This window comes from Chelonia mydas, chromosome 10 (assembly GCF_015237465.2).
Source record: "Chelonia mydas isolate rCheMyd1 chromosome 10, rCheMyd1.pri.v2, whole genome shotgun sequence".
NCBI lineage: Eukaryota > Metazoa > Chordata > Testudines > Cheloniidae > Chelonia > Chelonia mydas.
The window spans coordinates 16,787,666-16,803,563 of record NC_051250.2 but is presented as its reverse complement, the minus strand read 5'-3'; the positions used below and the strand labels follow the sequence as shown (position 1 = coordinate 16,803,563).

The 15,898-nt window shown below is 43.8% G+C and overlaps 1 protein-coding gene and 1 long non-coding RNA gene across 3 annotated transcripts in view; one reads left to right on the top strand and one right to left on the bottom strand.

Moving 5' to 3' along the window:
• Nucleotides 1-8,090: 8,090 nt before the first annotated feature.
• DNAH3 (dynein axonemal heavy chain 3) overlaps nt 8,091-15,898 on the bottom strand; it is a 103,340-nt gene continuing 95,532 nt past the window's right edge. The window contains exons 60-63 of the mRNA XM_027826793.3: nt 14,518-14,660; nt 13,750-13,954; nt 13,214-13,351; nt 8,091-10,512 (exon numbers count right to left, since the gene is read on the bottom strand). Of these exons, the coding sequence (XP_027682594.2) occupies nt 10,159-10,512; nt 13,214-13,351; nt 13,750-13,954; nt 14,518-14,660 (840 nt within the window). The 3' untranslated portion in view covers nt 8,091-10,158. The remainder of the gene's footprint in view (nt 10,513-13,213; nt 13,352-13,749; nt 13,955-14,517; nt 14,661-15,898) is intronic.
• Nucleotides 9,114-13,811, top strand: LOC122462022. Of its 2 annotated transcripts, none has more exons than XR_006284346.1 (3): nt 9,114-9,193; nt 12,131-12,317; nt 13,702-13,811. It is a non-coding gene; the product is annotated as an uncharacterized LOC122462022 (long non-coding RNA). The 2 variants fall into 2 exon arrangements; XR_006284347.1 differs by having other exon boundaries at nt 9,123-9,193; nt 12,123-12,317.

Sequence of the window (15,898 nt, the reverse complement as noted above, 5' to 3'; positions counted from 1 at the left end):
TTCTCCTCCCCCCACCCCCTGTGTGCCTTCTTGGCTCTTCAAACTTCTGTCTTGCCAGGCTATTCAGAGGACTGAAGAGTCAGAGGTATGGAGGCAGATAAGTGGAATCCGAGGCCAGGGAACAGGGGAAAGGTAGGATTAACAGAAGGTTCAGCCCTCAAGACCTCACTTCATCCTCCCTTTGCCCAACCAAGTTCTCATCAGTCCTGCATTCTCCCTGTTCTGGCTCCCCACATTATCCTTCCTCCTTCCCCCGTTCCTGAAGGGCTGCTATAGGAGCAACAGACAGGGGACCTCTCAGGATAACGAACTGGTTTGGATAGCCAGATTCCTTCCTCCTCTCTGGCTCTAGTCCATAAGGACAGTTATTCCTCAGTAATTATTAGCTGGGAAATGCCCCACAGCTGGTGCCAAGTATGTAAAAAGCCATCTGCTGCTGGGAACATGTGGGGTGAAAACCCATGACACACGGGGATAGGGGGCAGAACATTGCAGAAATGAATCAGAGACCAGACTGTGAAATAACATTGTGGGATGGGTTTCTGAATTTCATCCAACAAAGTCAAATTCACATCGATGAGTAGCAAAATGCACTGTCCTGAAGTGCCCCTTCATGATGCAGTGGGGTCTGGCAGCAGGTCTGCCTCAAGTTCCCCTTGGTCTTCTACAACTCCACCTAGCCACCAATGCCTAACAAGCTGCTGCAGTGACTTGGTCCTATACCTAAGTCCACCCCTTTTGGGGGCAGTATTGCTCCTGTCTTCCCTCCTGATTCAAGTGCTCTTCTGCTCTCCCTGTGGGCTCAGCTTTTGCCCATCCCAGGCTCCTTTTCATATCTCCTCTCAACAGTGACCGATCAGCCAGTGGGCCGACGGGGCCCATGCCCAGGGGTCAAGGCCAATTGGGGGGCCCTGGAAAAATGGGCACTCCTATACCCCAACCCCCAGCAGGAGCACTGGGTCAGACGGACCGCGGTATGAGTCAAGAACCCCAGTCCTGGCAGAAGCACATGGTGGTGGGGGAAGTCCCAGCACCTGGACCGCAGCTACGGCCCTGGGCCTGGAGGAGCTCTAGCTCCCTGCCATGGCCTCAGGGCTGAGAGAGCTCTCACTCCCTGCCATGGCCCTGGGCCGTGGCGGCAGGGTGGAGGGGAGACAGCTTCTCCAGACTTGGGGTTGCAGTGGGTGGGGGCAGAAAGAAGCAAATGAGTTGCAGGGTGGCAGTGGGGCGGGGGGGTGGAACAGGACAGAGCCGCAGGGGAATGGGCAGAATGGAGTTGGGCCACAGGCAGAAGGGGTGGGGAAGGGCCCCCTCACTTGCTCTGGCCCAAGGCCCCATGAAACCTTGTGCTCTCATCTCCAGTCAGCCCTTCCCTGCTGGACTTCCCTCCTCTTAGATCAACCCTGCACAGGCATAGTGAGGGCAGACTAATTAAGTGCCAGATTTTGGCACTTAAAGGGGTAGAACACTCTGTTACAAGGGAGAAAACAAATATGTAAAACAGTGGTTATGTGGAACAAAGTAATACTGATGAAAATCCAACTCATTTGACTGAAAGTTCCATAACCCAAACTGAATTATGATCATGAAGTCATTCAGATGTGTTTTGAGATGATAAATGGTTATGAATTTGGGTGTTTCCTTTCCAAATACCTGTGACATCTAGAGAAAGCTAAATCCCCTCTCAGTCAGCACTGTGGCTGGTGACCCACATGGCATCACGCTGGTTGGGCTCTGAAACTAGCAAACTTCAGTCTGATTGGGAAATTCTAGAATTTCCTTACTGTGGTTTTCTCCCTTGGGTAGAGGCAGGCTCCCTATAGCCTCAGGTTTTTAGCTCTTCCCACTTCACTCTGGTCTCAACAGTATCTACCAAGGTCTGATCCAATTCCCATTACAGTAGCTGGATTATACTCTTGAACAGCAACAGCTAGATCCATCCCTGACACAACTCCTTCAAAGGCAGCATGAGTAGATTTACACCAGGGATAAATTGGTCTCAAGTCTCCCGGTTTGTAGTTTTTCCCTGTATCATAATGATGCCACAGTATTTCCAGCACCGTGATCCCTAACCCAGTTCTCTCATTTGGCATATTGAGACAGCATGAATATGATCTCATTAAAAGAGCTCCAGCCACCCACGTTACATTAATACTGCCAGTTACTGAGAACTTATGTTTTCAATAAAGTGCTTTTCAAAACTTTGGGGGGTTTGCTTTGTGTCATTTTTCAGGCGCATTTCCCGCTCTGTGGAAGTTTATCAGCCCCCTTTTCCCAGGATCAGATTTTGTTACTAGAACAGTCTTGCAAGGTGTTGCGTGACCTCAGCTCCCATCAGGCCCTTTGTCCTCTATAAAATGTGTCCAATTTGGAGTTCTAAAGCCCTCAGTTTTCTTTCAAAATGCAACAGAGTTATTTGACAAGACATGTACAGACTGGTACAATATATTATTCCTATATAGTGGTGGTTTTCAACCTGTGGTCTGCAGACCTCTTGGGGGGCCACGAACTATGTCTAAGGGGGTCTGTGAAAGGTGGTTGTTACCACAGAACAGCAGTTTTCAACTTGTGGTCCATGGACCCTTGTGGGGCTGCAGAGTATGTCTAACATTTCCCAAGGGGTCTGCATCTCCATTAGAAAATTTTTAAGGGTCCACAAATGAAAAAAAGGTTGAAAAATCACTGCTATACAGTCTCCCTTGGACAGCTTCTTCATACATTTAATTAAAGCATCCTGACTTTCCAATAGCGTTTGCCCTGCACGGGACACAGCCAGTCAGCACACATCATTTCCTTAATTTTCTGTGACTTCCTTCAAGTAAAACCTGATGCTTTTCAGTTGATCACAACGTTCAGGAGATGAATTGGAATAGAAAAGCCCCTGCCAGCGTAATTTGACATTCCTTCAAATAAGGACCTGAGTCAGCTGTGGGAATACTCTGATGAGCTAACTTGTGGGCACTGCAGTGGCAATTTGTTTGCATGACATTTGCCCTTGAATGTCCAGTAACATCCTCTACATTGGTCATTCCTTTAACTCCATCGCTCCTAAGGCTATAACTAACAACATATCAAACCAAATTCATTCCTTTTGTAAGTGGGTGCTACATCATATAAGCAAATGGTCTTGCACCCACTTACAGTATATGGCCAGTTACATTTTTATGGATGAAGAACTCCTATTAAGCTTCAGCAGCAGCTTAACCTGTTCCAGGGAGAGTGTCATAGGCCTGGTCTACGCTAACGAGGTAAGTCGATCTAAGTTATGCTAGTAAAGTTATGTAAGATACGTAACTTAGACGACATAGCTTAGATAGACTTACAGCGGTGTCCACACCACGCTATATCGACGGGAGATGCTCTCCCATCAGCCTGTCGCGTCTTCACCAGACCCACTAAATCTATGCCTGCTGCATCAATCTCAGCAGCACCAATTTAGCCCACAGTGAAGACAAGCCCATAGAAATAAGAGATGGAAATGACTTAGTTCATCTGATCTAATGCAAGATTGTTCCCCAAACTACCTTTGTAGAATCAGGGGAAATAAAGGTGATTTCAACACTCCTCTCTGGGACATATTTTTAAACTTGAACTCAACCTAAACTCTAAGTTTGTACTCTCAAATATTGGGGCACACAATTTTGTACACATTTTTGTAAAACTTGGATCTGCATACAGAGACTGGGTCATTTCAAACCACATCTCAGCTTTGTCACATGCATAAAACTAATGAAGACTTGAACTAAATGCCAGTGGGTCAATCTGCTGCTCTGCACAAATGGAAAGTTTACTTTATTTCCCTATACCTATGATTTCACCTGCAAGAACGTTAATGACAGGATTCATTAGCCAAAGACTCCAGCATATTATCCATAGACAGAAGAGCACCATGGAAAGCCAGCCCCATGCAATTTAACATTAGGCACTTTACTTCAGAAAGAACCTCCATTACATTTTCACTTTTGTGCATGGGAATTTTGTCCTTTAGCAGCCCAATAAACAGTTTGGCGAGCAACAATGATGGCACTTCATTTCGGAAATGGCCTTTTGTACTGATTAGAAACTGGTAGGTTCGGTTTTTAGCTGCTGGCTGTGCCTGGCTTTCAGGAACACTAGCTTGGAAATCATCTGTGCCATTTCTGGTGAAGGCATAGCTACTCCTTGAGTTTTCGATAGCGTGCATCTCATTTAATTTTCATTTGCTTTGAAATGCATCCAAGAACGATCACTGGGGCTGGGCATCTGTGTTCTGCAGTAACTACAGGCATTTCTTTGTGGTTTGTTTAATGTGAGTCTGACTGAGAAATGGAAAATCTGGATATGGTTTGAGGAGTAGTCCCAACACCAAACACATTAGTATTAATCATTAATATTACTAGGAACTTGATATATCTGCAGATCTGTCTTTTCCTGGCTTAACCACAGAAGTAAATCCTGCCCGGCTAACAGTGGTGTTCTCTTTTTTATTTACATTTGCCAAGAAGTGTTTTTAGGACTAATGCCATGCCAAATTGTCATTCTCCATGCAGCTCTAGATAGTGCTGACTTATCTATGTCACAGCTCGCAAAAGAAGGATGCAAAGTAGAATTTCAGAATACGATAGAAAATGCCTCACAGGCAGATATACCCACAAGGAGAATTTCATCACCTTCTCCCTAGCAGGAAGAGAAACCCAGTGTAAAGTCATCACATGCTTTTTTAGTAACCTAGTAATCCCCAACAAAATTAACTCAGCCATTCCCAATCTCTGGTGAAGGGAATGTTGCAAGGGACACAGACACATACACACACACACCCACCCCCCTTTAGGGAATTACTACATAGCCAAACATTTTGGTCACACTTGTATAAAAGCTTACAGAAAGCTTTAAAATACATCTTGTTCAAAACCAAGTTTAATCTTTTCTAGGAGATGCCTCCTCTCACAGATCAACTAAGATCGCTTCTATTTAGAATATTAATAACAGCAAGGAAGTTGTTCACAAGGAATATCAGCAAAGAAATGTTATAGCTCGCAAGAGATCTCTCCATAATTACACTATAGTGAAATGAGATGTATATTAAACAACTGGATACGCAAACACTAAACAAGAAAGGAGGAAAGCTACCTGCAGTGCGCATAATGATTTGAAGATTTGTGGTATCAGCCTTAAATCACATTTAATTTTAACCTTTAAGAACAGATTCACAACTCAACTCGAGCATGGAAAAACAGGCAGAGCCTACTGACCAGTTAAGCTGGGTTTAGTTACTTTGCATCTCCAAAGAAGGAGAAAGTATCTGAAGCATACTGGTGAATCTGGCTCTTAGTCTGCAATGGACTTACTGATTTGGGTTGTGTTAATGAGACTGGCCCTATCTAAAGGGGGCTGGGGAAGCCCAGTGATTGGGTCCCAATGTCTGTGTTTTAAGGGTTCTTCCTGTACTCCATCCAGCCTCATTTCCCCTGGCAGTGCTGCTTTGCTATGCACTGGAATCACTGCAGCTGTGCCACAGGAAGCCTTTCAAGCCCAACGCAGCCTGCAACTACAGAATCCAAAGAGCAGAGACATCTGAGCAAACTAATAATCCATAAATAAGAATTCTCAACACATGGGTCCAGCTTCCCTCATGCTACCGACTTATTACAACCCATAGAATTGTTGCTTGCAAATTACTGTAGAGGAAGGGTGGAGACTGGTTATGGTACCTCTGATATCACAATGTCCCACTAAGTGTTTCCTGAGCGGTTGACTTAATAGTGTTAATGGCATATAATCGTAACTATTAGGTTATTCATCATAATTCTTTTGTCTAACTGCAACCTAATTTATTCAAATATAGTACATGCACAAAATTTCAGTTAATTTTAACTATATGAACAGTTCCAAGAGTCTGTTATTCCATTATTAAGGTCATCTCGGACAAAGAAGACTGATACGCATAGTAAATTTCAGGACCCAAGTTTTAGTTAAAGTCATATCAATTCATTGATTTACTTGTAATCCTCAGAAATTTAGTTCTGTACACAAAGCGTGTGTGTGTAAGTTTCAAAAATACTGCCTCTTCCCCACCCTGCTTCAAGTGCAAAATTGAACTTCAGCCTTAACTATGAAGTCGTGACCAGTGCCTCCGTAATACTGAATAAAAAGCACTTGCATCAAATACCCATGTTTAGGGCCCTACCAAATTCACGACCATGAAAAAATGTCATGGACCATGAAATTTGGTCTCCCCCCATGAAATCCAGTCTTGTGTGTTTTAACCCTCTACTATACAGATTTCACATGGGAGACCAGAATTTCTCAAATTGGGGGTCCTGACCCAAAAGGGAGTTGCAGGGGTGTCACAAGGTTATTTTGGGGGGGGGGGTCATAGTATTGCCACCCTCACTTCTGCGCTGCCTTCAGAGCTGGGTGGCCAGCGACCAGCAGCTGTTGGCCCGGTGCCCAGCTCTGAAGGCATCATCCCACCCCTAGCAGCAGCATAGAAGTAATGTGGCAATACCATACCATGCCACCCTTACTTCTACACTCCTGCCTTCAGAGCTGGGCGGCCGGAAAGTGGTAGCTGCTGACTGAGGGCCCAGCTCTTCGAGCAGGAGTGCAGAATTAAGGGTGGCAATACCATACTGTCATAAATACAAAGGGAAGGGTAAACACCTTTAAAATCCCTCCTGGCCAGAGGAAAAACCCTTTCACCTGTAAAGGGGTAAGAAGCTAGGATAACCTTGCTGGCACCTGACCAAAATGACCAATGAGGAGACAAGATACTTTCAAAGCTGGAGGGGAGAGAAACAGGGTGTCTGTCTGTGTGATGCTTTTGCCAGGGACAGAACGGGAATGGAGTCTTAGAACTTAGTAAGTAATTTAGCTAGAGATTATGATTTCTTTAAATGGCTGAGAAAATAAGCTGTGCTGAATAGAATGGATATTCCTGTCTTTGTGTCTCTTTGTAACTTAAGGTTTTACCTAGAGGGATTCTTTATGTTTTGAATCTAATTACTCTGTAAGGTATTTACCATCCTGATTTTACAGAGGTGATTCTTTTTTACTTTTTCTTCTATTAAAATTCTTCTTGTAAGAAACTGAATGCTTCTTTTCATTGTTCGTAAGATCCAAGGGTTTGGGTCTGTGCTCACCTATGCAAATTGCTGAGGATTTTATCAAACCTTCCCCAGGAAGTGGGGTGCAAGGGTTGGGAGGATTTTGGGGGGAAAGACATTTCCAAATGGGCTCTTTCCTAATAAAATAAACCTGGTTTCAGAGTAACAGCCGTGTTAGTCTGTATTCGCAAAAAGAAAAGGAGTACTTGTGGCACCTTAGAGACTAACCAATTTATTTGAGCATAAGCTTTCGTGAGCTACAGCTCACTTCATCGGATGCATACTGTGGAAAGTACAGAAGATCTTTTTATACACACAAACCATGAAAAAAATGGGTGTCTACCACTACAAAAGGTTTTCTCTCCCCCCACCCCACTCTCCTGCTGGTAATAGCTTATCTAAAGTGATCACTCTCCTTACAATGTGTATGATAATCAAGTTGGGCCATTTCCAGCACAAATCCAGGGTTTAACAAGAACGTCTGGGGGGCGGGGTAGGAAAAAACAAGGGGAAATAGGTTACCTTGCATAATGACTTAGCCACTCCCAGTCTCTATTCAAGCCTAAGTTAATAGTATCCAATTTGCAAATGAATGTCCTATCTCGGGGCCTCTCCTTCTGCCCCTCCAGCCCCACGAACATGATACAGTTCTGTGGTGACCGAGAATCCTATTTTCGACATCTCTGACACAAGGAATATTTCCAACACACCTCTGAACAACATACTAATCCACAGAGACCTCCCTACCAACACTACAAAAAGAAGGATTCTAGGTGGACTCCTCCTGAAGGTCAAAACAGCAGACTGGACCTCTACATAGAGTGCTTCCGCCAAAGTGCACGGGCTGAAATTGTGGAAAAGCAGCATCACTTGCCCCACAACCTCAGCCGTGCAGAACACAACGCCATCCACAGCCTCAGAAACAACTCTGACATCATAATCAAAAAGGCTGACAAAGGAGGGGCTGTTGTCATCATGAATAGGTCAGAATATGAACAAGAGGCTGCTCGGCTGCTCTCCAACACCACTTTCTACAAGCCATTACCCTCTGATCCCACTGAGAGTTACCAAAAGAAACTACAGCATTTGCTCAAGAAACTCCCTGAAAAAGCATACAACTCCCCAGCCGGCACACCCTCTGGGGGCTGGGCATGACATATCTGGAGCGCCTACCTTAGCATTCCCTGCTGAACAGCTGTTCTGGCCCAGTGGTGTTTCTTGTTGTGATTCAGCTGTCCAGCCAGGTCACAGAGTCCCACACGTACTGGGGTACCAGTAGTCCTACAAATAATAGTCTGTCAACTTCACATGGGACCTTCAGTCCAAGTCTGGGCTCATTAGTTCTTCCCCTCCCCACCAACACTACTTACGGGACGGTGGGGGTTTACAGTAGTCCTTATTCCTTGTCAGCAGGAGTTTCTGCTCCTCCTTCTTCAGCAGTCTGGTAGAGGAACTCAGGCCATCCCTCTCTATTGGGTTTCAGTCCAGAGACCCTTGAATAGGCAGACAAGGCCCAACTGCACAAGGGCTGCCCCCTTAGACCACTTCCTTGCTCTACCTTAGGCTTTGCCTCAGTCTCTTCATGGCTCCCAGCATGTCAGTTCTGAAACATACCTTCCTGTAGAGAGGCTCCGTCGCCCACCTAGCCCGCCCAGCTCTCTGACTCCCCCAGGCTTCTCTCACTGAGCAAGAACCAGCAATCTGCTCTCCTTCCGCAGTAGGGCCTAACTGAGCCAGGCTCAGGCCTTTTCACTCCTTCCTCCAGGCTTAACACCTACTGCAGGCTGATTGCGCCCACATGCCCTCACTAACCCCTTCTGACCCAGTGTGGGGTCGGTACACACCCATCACAGATCCCAGGTCTATCTCAGCAGGGTTTTGTGGGGAGTAATTAGTTAATGACTGTGTAGCTCTATGAAGATGCACAGCACTATTTTATTTTTAATTAGTTTGCAAAGTACTTTGAGCTCCTTTGATGAGAGGCTCTAAACAAACACCATATATAATCAGGTTATGAATTAATCATATGAGAGGGTGGGCTGAGGAGGTAACGTACAGGGAGATGCACTACTGCCTTTCTCTCAGGCACACAGAACATGTATGGTCAGGTAAGACAAAGAGAAAATAGAACAGCACTCTGAATGATACTTCTAAATTATATTGAAACTGAAAATTTAAACATGCTGTAGCAAGCATATGCCTTGGGCATGCTGAAAACCATGACACAGAGGCTTGTGCTGAAATTCTAGGGCCTATCATCATCTGGTGTAAATTATCATAGTTCCACAATGCAACTATGACAATTTATACCACTGTAGGGCCTGTTCTGTTTGTTTGGGGGAAGACTCTAGCCCTGTCTCTTCTCTTCCCCAACTTCCATGTTCCTAGGGCATACAAGGCCATGCATGCAAAGGGAAGACAGGCTATAGGGAACCCACACAGCAGTAGGCAGATCCAGTAAGGCTTATTTTTATGAGTAATGGTTGCAGGAGGACAGCATCTATATCTCTTTTAGATTAAGCAGCCATCTAGGCCCCATCCTGCTCTCCTTTCAAATCAATGGCAAAACCCCATTTGGCAGGTCTGGGCCTGTAGTTCATAAGTGGGGAATAGGGTTGCCAATATTGGTTGGATGTATTCCTGGAGGTTTTGTCACATGACAATCTTTAATTAAAGATTATTTTTAAATTCCTGGAGACTCCAGAACAATCCTGGAGGGTTGGCAACCCTAGTGGGGGGCAAGCTAACCAAACTGCATGAAGGTTTCTGTTTATCAGGATTACACAAGGTCAGAATGATGTGGACTGTATAGTGCGTATTCGCTCTGGGAATTCTTCCCACTTTGATCTACAGCACAGCAAGGCCCAAGTCTTTGTAACAGGGTTTTGTTTGGAGTGTTTTGTTTGAATCAGTCCTCCCCCTACTAATGCAAATTGGCTGAAAAGCAAAAGAAATAGGAAGTAGAAGTGTTTAAAAATCAGCAATAAATGCTGATGTAAAAAAGAAGTGCTGCTACAGGACCGTGAAGTGTGTCTTTTAATTTTAAAATTCAGGTATCTTGAAGTACGTAAGTTTAATCATCTAACTGGCATAGTGCTGCCACACCACGATTTATCCAGTGTTGCTGAGGCTGGTCTGAAGGGAGCTCTATTGAGAGAACAAAGTTAGTTGAATGCCCTGTAGTGGACAAGGTACCTCTTCTTGCACTTGTCTTGTAAACAGGGCATGAGTAAATGTTTTCATGCAGAAATGCTGAACTTTCTCCAGGTTTCAGCCAAATTACAGGCATAGAATCATAAAGGATTTTTGGAAGCGATTCCCCAATCTGCATGGTTTCTCTGTCCCAACGGGCACCTTCTAAAAAAAGTCCTTTCACATATGCCCCATCTTCTGGCATTTCCTCCAAGCTGTGTTCCTGTTTTGTCACCTGGAATGATTAAATAATTGGCTTTGGTCTCCTTTTATATCCAGAATATATTTACTCAGTGAAATCATAATATCTGCAGTGCTCAGATAGCTGATTAAGGGCCTGATCCAAAGCCCAATGAAGTCAATGGGACATTTTCTTTGGCTTCAATGGATTTAGGATCAAGCCCTACGTGCTTCTTTGGTGTCCCCATCCTGCAGTTCTTAAGGAGACCCAATCTATCTTTTGTTCATACTACTGGCAAATATGCTTAAATAAAATCGTATGTATTACCAAGTTTTCCATCATTTTAGTGGCATTTGTATAGTTGTATGCACAGTGGGTGAACTTCACCTTTGTATAGAGGACCAGCATGAGGCCTGCGCACTAATTAAATGCCACTTAAGCCCTCGAAATAGGACTTAAGTGATGCATAGGTCTTGTGCGGCCCTCTGCAGAGGGATGAATTTTACTCAGAGACCTTATGAAAAGAATGAATGAATTAAACAAAAAGATGCCTTGGTGATCACACAATTAAGATACCAAAGGAAAACTGCCAAAATATAAAAGAAGAAACTAATGGCACTTAACCCGAACAGGGCCCAGGCTAAATACTCCTGCAACAAAAGTAGGGAGGCAAACAGCAAAAAAACCCAAACAGTACTCTCAATCATGTGCATCCTCTGCTACTAACGGGAGTTCCTTCAAACACTGATGGCTACTTTCCTCAGAGGGAAGTGATTGTAATAAATCCCCATTTTTGCACACAAGATATGTGACCGAGACATCTTCTCATTTGTGCTTCCCTTGGTTTGTTTTCAGAGCACTCACCAAGATAGTTTTTTCTAGCATGTGGCAAGTCTCAAACACAAGCTTTGATCGTGCACCATTGCAGTCAAGGGGAGCTCTGCCAACTGACTTCAGTGTGCATAGTAGGATCAAAATCATGGAGAATCCACAACAATACTTCTAAAGATAATGTATTTTTCCAGGCCTTAGTATTTCACAGTCTACTCATTATGGTAGATAAGTATTTAATGTTTTTTGGACTCATTATTTTCACCTCTTTCTGTGCAATCCCAATAGCCCTGAATCCCTGACTTAAACTATTACCGGTTTATCGCTCCAAGATCCTGTTTTTTCCATTCAGTATTCATTCTTCTCACTAGTTCTCTAATATTTTTCAAACTAGTGTCTCCTAGCTAAGGGATCAATTAAGTAGAAAAATAGCCTCTGGTGCTTCTGGCCTCTAAAAGCTCTATAGGCACTCCGGTCTCTGCAGCCTCAGAATCTATTTCTGATTGTTCATGGAAAGCGTTCCCTCTTTGACAAGGACCCAGTTCCACTGTAGCATTCCACATCAGTTCCCGACTCCCCAGACAACAGTCTCCCACTCCAGCCAGTATGGTCACAGAGTAGATGCTGACGGCAGTAAGAATGGGACCCTCAGGCTGTAAGCTCACCAGGGCTGAGATGTTGGGCCAGGAGCAGCGGCAAAGGAGCTAGCAAACAGAACTGGAAATGGGAGTTTGAATAGGTGTTTGTAAGAGGAGTTTGGGGAAGGGAGGGGTGTTGTGTTCTGTTTTTTTTTTTTGTGTGTGTGTGTGTGTTTTTTTTCTTTTTCTTGAAAGGAGCTTAGGCAGGAAGGCTACTACTGCTGCCTCAGTAGCTGTCATAGTGACCCAAGGAATGGAAGAGACAATGAAGGTGACTGGATGTGGAAGCTGCAGGATGTACATTATCCTGGAGTGGGTACCTGAAAAGCGCTTTGTTTGAATGAAGTGCCAAAGCTGATGGAAGAGACAATCCAAGGTTTGGAGATGGAGGTAAACACTATGGTTGAGTTTAAAAGGGGGATTTGAGCAGATGATGGAGGGAAGGCGAGAAGAGGCTCAAGGGAAAACTCAAGACTCGCAGACAAGTTATTTAAGGTCAATGTTGACACAAGAAAAAAATGGATATAAACTGGCCATCAACTAGTTTAGGCTTGAAATTAGACGAAGGTTTCTAACCATCAGAGGAATGAAGTTCTGGAACAGTCTTTCAAGGGGAGCAAAAAACCTAACTTGCTTCAAGACTGAGCTTGATAAATTTATGGAGGGGATGGTATGATGAGATTGCTACAATGATATGTGGCCCATCTGCAACTGCTAGTAGCAAAAATCCCCAACGGCTGGGGATGGAGCACTATATGGGGAGGGTTCTGAATTACAACAGAGAATTCTTTCCTAGGTGGTCTTGCCGACGTTCTAAGGGTTCAACCAATCGCCATACTTGGGGTTGGAATTTTCCCCCAGGTCAGATTGGCTGAGACCCTAGGGTTTTTTTGCCATCCTCTAAAGCATAAGTTACGTGTGACTTGCTGGTTTAAACTAGAATAAATGGTGGATTCTCTGTAACTTGAAGTCTTTATATCATGATTTGAGGACTTCAATAACTCAGAGGTTATCGGTCTAATGCAGGATGGGGAGGGTGAGGTTGTGACCTGCAATGTGCAGGCAGTCAGACTAGATGATCACAATGGTCCCTTCTGGCCTTAAAGTCTGAGTCTATGAGATTCCAATTTCTGTTACACTGGTGTAAATCTAAAGTGACTCAGGTTCACACTGACACCCTAACATGTCCCCATTGTCTTGTCTGTAAAGTGTTAGCTTGTTTTTGTTCGTTTCGTATAACACATGTAAATGGTTTGTATAAATGAAATTCCTCCACATATTTTTACCTCAAATTCAAATCCAATATGATCAATTGGGATGGTATATTTTCTAGCATAGTTCTGTGAAACACCTGTTAAGAAGGACTGAGTAAAGTAGAATCCCGATATCCAAAATACGTTGGGAGGCCCTTCGCTGATCCACTCCTAAATATGAAAATATATATATATGTAGATATATTTATTAGCAAAACCCAAAACATTTATTTCTTTAGATTGTAAAAACTTTTCAACCCTATCTTGCTGCTGAACACAATGTAAAACATTTCTCTCTACTGAAAAGTTTAAAGTAAAAAGCTGAAAATTGTACATTGTCACTACAGAGTAACGGCCAGATTGTGAAGTCCTTATTCACACTTTTGAGCAGTTACTCGCATGGATAATTTCAAGAGGATTGCTCATGAGTAACTGCTTGTGAATGTGTGTAAGAAGTTCACAAACTGGCTCTATCTGGGAATTATTAAGTAACCCTAACTGAAGTAAATCCTCTCATTCAGCTTTCACACATTGGTCCCTGAGACGGATCCACACCAATTTTAGTATACCTGGAAGAAAGCCAAACGTGTAAGAAGATCAGACACGTAGCTGCCCAGGGGTTTCAACGATGGATAGGATTTGGCTGCCCACATTAGTGGTACTTTGCCTCCGAGCATGCTGTTGAAAACATCCTCGAGTTCAGATGACATTAACACTTGACCTTTGATAGCTTTGCCTAAATTGACAAGACTGCTCCGAACAACTTCTGTAAGCCTGCAGATAAAGAGGAGATTGCCATTTCATTATTCACTAAACCTCTGGTCCAAAGCCAACTGAATTCTATGCACTGACTGCCATTGACTGAAAGCCCTGGAGAGTATTGAGAAATTTCTCACTGTATATGTAAATACCAAAACTATACTTTGGCTATTAACTTCTAGGAAAAACTTACAATAGACCAGGGAAATTAATTAACCATAGCTTTAAACTTTAGATATGAGTTGAAATATTGTCATATGCTGGGAATATAGGGGACTGAATGACTCAGAGGATTCGTAATAAGATATGTAGTCTTTCACTTCATCATCACTCTTTCACATCTGGTCCACGTTAGCAGTGACTAAAAGATAATTGTTACTATCAGATAACTGACCATCAGGAAGTTGTTTGCTGCAGCTTTCAAATATTTTGAATCTGCTCTCAAACAGCTTTTGTAAAAGAAGTTTATTATAAAATGGCTGCAATTCTCTAAAGCTTGTGACCTGGAGCTGATCATGAACACAAACATTTTAGCACCTTTCAGCTTTTGTAAAGTCAAAGAAAACAGGCTGCCCCACCTGTTGAATCTGATAAGTTCTTGCCTAAGAACTGTATTCATGGACTCCTCATAAAGCACTGGGTATTTCTTCATTACTGCTTCCAGGTTAAAGTCATCTGGTAATTTGGACAGGATGTCCCGTGCCAAATCTTCAACAGTTTCCTGAAATCAAGAATGTTGAAAGAATGAGGAAGTTTTTCAAATGGCTTTTTTTTTGTTATTGTTTTTTACAAAACAGATTTCCTCAAATATTGCTGTTTCATATGCTTTTGCTTCACTGAATATTTCTATAGCTATTTATAGATAATATACAAAGGCCCTGTTCCCCACATTATTGCGGAGCTCTGAGCAGGCCTGACTGATTTGATAGACTATCGGCATAGAGCAGAAGAGGGTGTGAAAGGGGCTCCCCAGTTCCTCCATGATCATGGCCTGTGGAGCTGCAGAAGGGGATGGGGAGCAGATGAAATGACTCATCTTCCCCAAGCTGGCCTTCTGTGGATTCTGGCCCCTGCATCTTCACCACAGGAGTCACTCAGGCTACTGCAGCCCGGAGACTGCAGCAACGCCTATGGAGCAGCCAAAGGGAAGCACAGCGGACAATCTGTGCCCTAGCAGTTAAGCACCTTGAGGGAAGCAATATGCGTGTGTTGAGGGAAGGATGCAAGGAGAGAAAAGGCCTGGTACAACACCTTGATTTCTGGGGGAAGGAGACCTTTGGCCCTAATGGGCCTACGTTGCCTGACTGACTGTCCTTGAGGTCACTTCCCGGAATCATGGACTCTGTGCCCAGGGCAAGTCTGAGCAGAGATCCTGCTGAAGGAGATTTGACTAGTGCTGTGTGGGTGAGGAGCCCAGGTCAGAGCACAAACCTCCAGGATCAGGATTTGCTCAATGAAATTAAATTCCATATTTTGAAACTGCCTTGGAATCTGAGTCCAGGAGCATAATCAATTGTATGTTTCAGTTATCACTGTCACAGTTGCAATGTGGTGATGATAAAAAAGGCCTAATCACTATTAAAATATGTGGAATACAGGGAAAAAATCCATTTATCCAAGCCTCCATTTATCTGAGTAAGTTCCTTTGTTCTACTCAATCAAATGGGGCTGTACAGAATTAACCCATTAGACTGGGACATCTCCAGCATTGCTTTATGTGCACTCTCAACCTTGATTATTAAATACTTTCAATTTGGTCTCTTTGAGGGGGAGACCACTTTCTTTTCTTAGTGAGCCCTTTACCCATAAAGATGATCGAATCCACAAGGAGTCACTCAAACCCACTCCTGGCCCAGTAGTCATAGGTGGAAGTGGCTGACTCCTCTAAGCCATAAGGAATGATGCACTAAGAATGCCTCCCTAAGACGCTTCCTTGACAGGGGATTGTTTGGATCCCCA